The sequence below is a fragment of the Arachis duranensis genome, chromosome 1, assembly GCF_000817695.3.
Source record: "Arachis duranensis cultivar V14167 chromosome 1, aradu.V14167.gnm2.J7QH, whole genome shotgun sequence".
NCBI lineage: Eukaryota > Viridiplantae > Streptophyta > Magnoliopsida > Fabales > Fabaceae > Arachis > Arachis duranensis.
Genome location: NC_029772.3, coordinates 19206239 through 19215069, shown reverse-complemented (window position 1 = coordinate 19215069; position 8831 = coordinate 19206239). Strand labels below are relative to the sequence as shown.

The window sequence follows — 8831 nt, the reverse complement described above, 5'->3', positions numbered from 1 at the left end:
TAGCTAGTTCTATGAGGGCACACGCCGCAACCCAGTGGAAGTAGTAGCCTCGACGACGAAGCTAGTCCGAGAAATGCGAGACCTTCCTCACCACTCTCCTCCTTAGTTGTTCTTACCACTGTTTCACTTTTTTTTTACGTTAAATTTGGGCTATTCAAATAACCTTTTGAGAGATTCCCTTTTACTTATTTCATTCCTTGTAATGTAGACACCTCATTCTATTTTTATTAATAAAATTTCATTGCCTTTGGAAAAAAAAAGCTGGTAAAAACCTGTTGTTAGTACTTAGTAGATAGTTGGATATTTAAGTGAATGTGTGTTCTTTATGTTTTTTAATAGTATACAAATGGTTGAAGATCTAGTCATAGTTTTTAAGTTTAAAACTCAAATACAATTATTCAATCTCCTTATAGTGTTATTGTTTGTCCATGTTTATATAGGTTCTATTAATTATTTTATATTTTTTATTTTTGTGGAATGATTTATTGACTGAACCAATAATTCAATAATCTAATAATTTGATTAAACTAGATATATAATTAAGAATTAATTGAATTTTAAACTAAAATTTAACATGTTAGAAACTTAGAATCTTAACAATATTAAGGCTATTTATTTCTCTGTCAGTTGCTAATCTATTTTATAAGGCACGCTAACATGAGAATAAAGTTGTTTCAATCAATTTGATCCCATTGTTAAATCAATTTAATCATCGAGTGAATATTAAGGAAAACAATTCAATTATCTTTATTTAACAATTAATTTACTAATATTATATATTATTAAATTTTAATATTATGTTAGGTAGCTCATAATTAGAACAACTAAATTTTTTAATTTTTGAATTAAAGGTGAAAATTTAAGTACTGTTAATTTCACGTGAAGTTAATAAGTGAAATTGTTAAATAATTTAAGTAATTTGACTAAATTTTTATGTAATAGTTATGTAATTATTATTTTTTAATTTGTAATTTTAGTTAATTTTTGTTTGTTTAACTTTATAAAGAGTTGCAAACTCCCGGTTCCCAATACATTTGGCAGAGACACGATTAACAGCGATTCATTCCCATTTGTTGAAGTCTTAGCTTCTAAATGGTTCGTAAGCGATTTCAGGCACAGGAACCCAAAACAGGTAGCTTTTCTAGCAACACAAAAATTGTATTATTGGATCTCACGTATTCTAGTACCATTTCAATTTCAGCAGACCATTTATCATAGTATCCAACCTTGCACACAAGCTGTTCGATGAAATGTTTCACACAAGAATCTTAGAGCCTTTTTGTTATTTTCTTTTAGTTTACAAATTGCATCACCAATAACTAGAATGCACTTAAGACTAGTTAATCTAGTTTGAGCCAAATCAGTTTATTATTTAGTTTTTTAATTTATTATTTATATGACTCACCCAACCACTTGAATCAGTCTGGAAGGAGCTTTATTTCATCTATTTATTGAAGTTTGATTGGGTTTCTTTACTGTTTTTAAATGCAGGTCTATACTATGCTCAAAACTTCCTAAAGAAAATTGGGTTAGGAAAGGAGAACTATTACTTCTGGAAACAAATCGGTAAGGCTTTGCTTTGCACCTACGCAATTGCAGGTGCAGTGTGGCTATACAACGAGACATCGCCACTGGGGTGGTGGACGCTGAAGCCGCGACCAAAAGAAGAGTGGGAACTAGCCCACTTGTATGAGTACCGACAGTTCCCATACCCCGGAGATGAGGAAGCAATGCAGGAGTTCATTGCAAAGGGTGGAATGATTGGAACAACCATTGGTCCTAAAGGGACTATTGAGACCGATAAGGATGCATTGAATTACCAGAAACAGCTACAGGACAAGAAGTTTGAGCAAGAAGCTCTGAAAATGTGGATGAGGATGAGGAATGAGGTCATTGGTGAGCTTCAGGAACAAGACTTTGATTTGGAATGACTTTAGTGAAACTTGACAATTAGATAATATGAACTTTTTGTGTGGCTGAAAAACAAAATGTTGGGAAAACAGTTCATGGTAGTAAATAGATTTTGCATTATTAAAGGGTTTCAGTTTTATAATCTCAATAAATAGACTTTGTATAAGTGCAAAAGGCTAATCATTCTGTTCTTTGATGATGAATAACGTGTCTTACCCTGTAATTTACCTTTTTTGTTTGTAAGTTTTATTCTTTACAATGTTCATGCAGTAGGAGTGCAACAGAATTATCAAATGGATAATTGCCGCTTTTGTAAAGCTTTTATCTATTCTAAAATAATAACAAGCAAACGCAAAACGAGTATTCTAAAATGTGATTAGGAAAGTTTTTTTTTTTCCTGCTGTTGGATTAACCAGTGACTTCTATTCTCGTTGCATAATATAAATCTATAACAAGATATAATGGAAAATTCATTTTTGGTGTTCAATTTTTTTTCCATTTTTATCATTTTTAATAACTTACTTCCAGTTATAACATTCTACTACTTTATTTCCATTCACGTTCACGTCAATATAACTTCTCCACGTTAATTTCTCTCGCATCACGTTACTGCATCAGTTACAAAATTCTGCTACTTAATTCCCACTACTGCAGTTAATTTCTCTCACGTCAATTGTATTATTCCCAACTTTTCCTCTTAATCTCTCTTACTTCACTGGTTACTCCATATCTCTCCATAATAGAAAAAATTTCCTTCATTTCTCCTTTATCTTCTCCTACATTCTTCTCATTCCGCCTAAATATAATGTAAAATCTACTGTAATTTATTTTTCGTCATTAAATAAAAGTGTATAACTGTTTTAATATGTTTCTTTTGATTAATTATAGTTGACAACATATTCACGAGGGAGTGGTCGACAAACTTGGTAAGACTATGCCAGACAACAAAGACAAAATATGAGTGAAGAACAGAGGCAGCAACACCTTGCTAGAAGGCGTGCCAGTTACCGAGAGAGTATTAGACGAGAAAAATAAATCGATACATCAAGTGGACTAACTAACATGACAACACCATTACAAGATATCACAAATATACCTCCTCAACAATACTCTATATCAGGTACTTTAAATTATACTTCTCATGAATAAATTTATTTTTTTAGTTTATCATTTAATATGGATTATTTTTTACGATATATCTATGTTACTAGACTCTTAGTAGGTACCAATTATGTATAATTTATTTCTTGAGTGTACCTTTAAATGATCAAATTACATTATTTTCATCTTAATGAATTTTTTACATATACAGATACTCACACTGGTTCAAGTAATATACCAAACGATCCAAATATAAGTAGGAATCCTATATTTATATTTATTTAATTAATAATAATTTATTTTTTCTTAAATTTTGATTCAATAAATCTTTTATTATTGGCCTAAATAATATTATTATATTATCTTAAATGTACTTTACATCATTATAATCTCAATTATTAAATAGTTTAATAATTTTTTAATATAATATAACACAAATATAAAATTTTTATAACTGTATTACTATAAGAAAATATATATATTCACTGTCTAATAATATATTTGTTATTAAATTTTTTGATTCTGTAACAAAAAAACTTAATAGATAATTCTGGTATATATGTTTAACCTTTTTTCTACAATTTAGTTCGCCATTTAATTTGAATTATTTCTACAATATCTCTATATTAATGTACTCTACAGAATGTACTAATTCTCAGCCTACATTATTTTCATGTTAAGAATAAATTTTTTAAATATTTAGATATTTAAATACTCATACTCAAAATAAAAGTGAAACTGATTCAAGTAATAGACCGAATGGTAATAATATGGGTAGGACTCCTGTAAATTTATTTAATTAATAGTAATTTATTTTTTCATAAATTTTGATTCAATAGATCTTCCATTATTATCCTAAATAATATTATTATAAGAATAAATAAAATGTTCTCGCGCCGTATCATTATAAAAAAATATATTAGATATATGTTTAATAATATAATTGTAGCTTAAATTTATTCACTGTATAACAAAAACAATTAATGATAATTTTGATATTTTTTATACTTTTTCTTCTAAAAAATAGATATATCAGAAGTGGCAATTTTTTCACTACATAAATTTAAATTGATAAATTTACTATTTCAATATAATTATTATTATGCTACAAGTTTAATATAATTTTTATATTCACGAATTACTTATCTCTAAAGAAAAATTATACACTGTAAAATATAATCATTTAAAATACATTATTGTCATTCCCAAACAGTCCAAATATGGAAAGGAATCCTATATATTTATATTTATTTAATTAATAATAATTTATTTTTTCTTAAATTTTGATTCCATAAATCTTTTATTATTGGCCTAAATAATATTATTATAGATATTATTATATTGTTTTAATGTACTTTATATAATTATAATCTCAATTATTAAATAGTTTAATAATTTTTTAATATAATATTATACTGCCAAACAATTTTTATAACTGTATTATTATAAGAAAATATATATGTTCAATGTTTAATAATATATTTGTTATTAAATTTTAATAGATAATTCTGGTATATTTTTTTAACTTTTTTTCTACAATTTAATTTGTCATTGAATTTGAATTATTTCTACAATATCTCTATGTTAATGTACTCTTAGTACCATTTATCTGTAATTTATCTACCGAATGTACTCTTAAATTGTCAACATACATTATTTTTATGTTAATAATAAATTTTTTAAATATTTAGATACTCATAATAAAAGCAAAAGTGATTTAAGTAATAGACCAAATGATAATAAATGTGGATAGAACTCCTGTATATTTATTTAATTGATAGTAATTTATTTTTTCATAAATTTTAATTCAATAAACCTTCCATTATTGACCTATATAATATTATTATAAGAATAAATAAAAGGTTCTCGTGTCGCTTCATTATAAAAAAAAATTATATTAGATATATGTGTTTAATAATATAATTGTAACTTAAATTTTTTCACTGTATAACAAAAATAATTAGTATTTCGATATTTTTTATACTTTTCCTTATCAAAAATAGATATATCAGAAGAAGATAAAATAATATTTTAAACAATCATATTTTTCTATTTATTTTTTATATTTTTAAACAATCGTATTTTTCTATTTATTTTTATGACTTTGAGTTAGATAGAAGAAGATAAAATAATATTGTAATAATTATTTTATGAATTATGTTATTTGTAGATTTGTAGATAGGTGATATATGTGTTTATTATAATTAAATCATTTTCATATTATTATTATTTATAGATAGGTAATATATGATTATTTTAATTTGAACATTTTTATATTATCATTAATTATTCTATATTATTATTTTTATGTTATTCGAATTTAAAATTTTAAAATTCATTAAAATAATTATCTTTAAATCCCATAAAAAAAAGTGGCTGTACAGGCATGACAGTGCCTGTTAAGCCACTAGTATTGTATAATTGGTAGAGTAAACACTACAAGAAAATCGACAGATAGCGGCTGTTACTTAGCAGCGGTTCTGTCAGCGGTTCTTGTGGCGGTTTAAGGGGATGCTACCGAATGAGCTTATTTTGCAGCGGTTTTTTGGTAACCGCTGTAAAATGTACCCGTTTTACAGGGGTTCTTGTGACGGTTTCAGGGGACGCTGCTAAATAATCTCAAGTTGCAGCGGTTTTTCTGTAACCCCTGCTAAATGTCCAGTTGTTGAATACATTGATACTCGTTTTGCAGCGGTTTTTTTTCAACCGCTGAATCAACCGCTGCAATATTATTTTTAACATGAATTTTTTTGTATAAACATTATTGCCTTCTTATAACTATTCTTGTCCTTGCTATTTTTTTAATGAAAATACATGCTTCAAATACTGCAACTTAATTAATGCATTAAATAAATTTTTAATTTTGTGTTACATAAAAAATAATTCAGTTATTAAAAAATATTTATACATGAATAACTAAAAACGAATTTATGAATCAGGTTTTCTCTTATTGTATCAGCCATTTTGAGTTTGTATTTAACCATAACTGGTAACATAAAAATCAAGTGAACATCCGAATTCATATACTCAGAACAAAGTTCAATGGAGCATAAAAATCGGAATTAAAAAAGTAGACAAACAAGTTTTGAGTCAAAATTTCTCATCAACATCGTATTGACCTGGCCAGAAATACTCTGTCAAAAAAGCGCTGCAGTGACGTGATAACAGATCTGATAAGTCATCTCCAAACCATAGCAACTTGTTCAGATCGAAACCCCTTTTTGCAGCATGTACGGCATCTTCTCTATGTTGGGTGTTTAAAGTTTCATTGTCTTCTTCTGAAACCTTATTAAGCTCAACATCCCTAGAGATGTCATTTTCACCGGAGAAGATAGCATCTAAATCGTCTTCTGAATCAGTGTCTGCTCCATCTAGAGTGTCAGCAACTATTTCGCCTGAGTATTCAGCTGACACTGAATATATGAACATGCCACCAACAACACAAATCTACTTAATTAAAAGATAATGACAACTTCCAAGTCATTCTAGTTATTAAGGAAAAAAATTATGGAATTATGGAAAGAGGACTTTCAAAATTAACAAATACAAAATTAACTATTACCGTCTCCTTCGTCGGTAGTTTAGACAAATTTCTTGGAAAGAAGCTCTCTAATAGCACGTTCTATATACTTCAATTCCTCTTTTGAAGCAATCTCCAACTCAACACCATGCGAGTTATTAAAGTGCATCTGCACCATAATAAAATGTATAGTTGATGGTCTATTTTGTAAAGCATATTGTGTCTCTGTAATTCACTTTTTGTGCTAGAAATTTATTTCCAACCTTTAATTCAGCAAGTATGTCTTTAGATGTCTTACTAGCTACAAATATCACAAAAACATAGACAAATTTTTCCTCGTACCTTGATCCCTATTCATGAAGTTCCTAAAAAATTTTAGCATGAACGTAACAACTATCACTGGTTAAATGTTGTAAGCATATAGCAACTTAAAATACTTATCATTCAAATAATGTTTAACTCAAGTGTTTAAGGGTACGGCTAATGAACAGACCTGCACAGTAGCTTCGTTCGCCGTTTCCAAGTATTCATTAGAACAAGATTGTCCTGATATAGCCTCCAACCAAGACCTAACATTCAACTTACGTGACCATATGTCTCTGGCAACCGTTATTGCATGTTCCAATGCAGAGAATGGAGAGGCCATAGCCATTTCGTTAGCGAATGTTGTGCCTGCACAGCATGATGAGAAATCCTCCGTTTTCATTTCTCCTGTTACAACACCATTTTATATTAACTATATTTGTCAATGATAACAATACTGTAATTCAAGATAATTTACTCGATGTCATAATTTTCTTTATTGGAGGTTAAGAACAATAACAATGATGATGGGAACAACAAAGCATTGACAACTAACTTTGAAAAGTAAAAAATCGTTGGAAAAAATAAGGAACTGGTGTATTCATGAAAATTAACTTGAAATGAAAACTTAATTCAAAGATGAAAACACAGATACTAATGTTACTAGCAAATTGCATACAGCATAAACACTGTTAAAATTATTAGACACACACAGATATTCTATGAATGATGTACATGTTTTGCCATATTTTCACTATGCCACATGATCGATGTTATCAGAAACATCTTCTGTTGGGTCTTCTATATCATCATCCCTTGTCAACTGTAAATCACTGATGTCACCTACTGCTGACATGTTCAACCCAAGTTGTGGAGAAAAAGTAGCTTCAACTTCTTCATTCTCTCCTCCCATGTCATACAAGTCTTGTGGTTTCACATGAACTACTACACTCTATTCTTGATCTACTTCATCACGTACATAGTACACGAGATGAGCTTCTGATGCCAATATGTACGGTTCATCCTCTTCTTGATCACCAGTATGAATTGGACGAGTGAAATTAATGCTGGTAAGTGATGAGCGGATAATTTATACACTTTTTGGCATTATTTTTAGGTAGTTTTAGTAGGATCTAGCTACTTTTATGGATGTTTTTATTAGTTTTATGCAAAATTCACATTTCTGGACTTTACTATGAGTTTGTGTGTTTTTTTTTGTGATTTTAGGTATTTTCTGGCTGAAATTGAAGGACCTGAGCAAAAATCTGATTCAGGCTGAAAAAGGATTGCTGATGCTATTAGATTTTGACCTCCCTGCACTCGAAATGTATTTTCTGGAGCTACAGAACTCCAAATGGCGCGCTCTCAATTGCGTTAGAAAGTAGACATCAAGGGCTTTCCAGCAATATATAATAGTTTAAACTTTAATCGAGTTTAGATGATGCAAACTGGCATTAAACACCAGTTCCATGCTGCATTCTGGAGTAAAATGCCAGAAACACGTCACAAACCAGAGTTAAACGCCAAAAATACGTTACAACTTGGCGTTTAACCCCAAGAGAAGCCTCTGAACGTGTAAAGCTCAAGCTTAGCCCAAGAGCACACCAAAGTGGGCCCTGGAAGTGGATTTCTGCACTTAGACTTATTTTTGTAAACCCTAGTAGCTAGTCTAGTATAAATAGGACTTTTTACTATTGTATTTTTGTCTTTAGATTGATCTTTAATCAGTGTATGCGATTTTAGACCTTCATGGGGGCTGGCCATTCGGCCATGCCTGGACCATCACTAATGTATTTTCAACGGTGGAGTTTCTACACACCATAGATTAAGGTGTAGAGCTCTGCTGTTCCTCGAGTATTAATGCAATTACTATTATTCGTCTATTCAATTAAGCTTATTCTTATTCTAAGATATTCGCTGCACTTCAACATGATGAATGTGATGATCCATGACACTCATCATCATTCTTACCTATGAACGTGTGCCTGACAACCAC

General features: G+C 29.4%; 1 protein-coding gene across 1 annotated transcript; it reads left to right on the top strand.

Annotated features, from left to right (window-relative positions):
- Positions 1-1030: 1030 nt before the first annotated feature.
- LOC107481816 (uncharacterized) lies at positions 1031-2091 on the top strand. Its single transcript, XM_016102140.3, has 2 exons — positions 1031-1132; positions 1492-2091. The coding sequence occupies exons 1-2, from the start codon at positions 1093-1095 to the stop codon at positions 1929-1931; spliced, it is 480 nt and encodes a 159-aa protein (XP_015957626.1). The 5' UTR covers positions 1031-1092; the 3' UTR covers positions 1932-2091.
- Positions 2092-8831: the final 6740 nt, after the last annotated feature.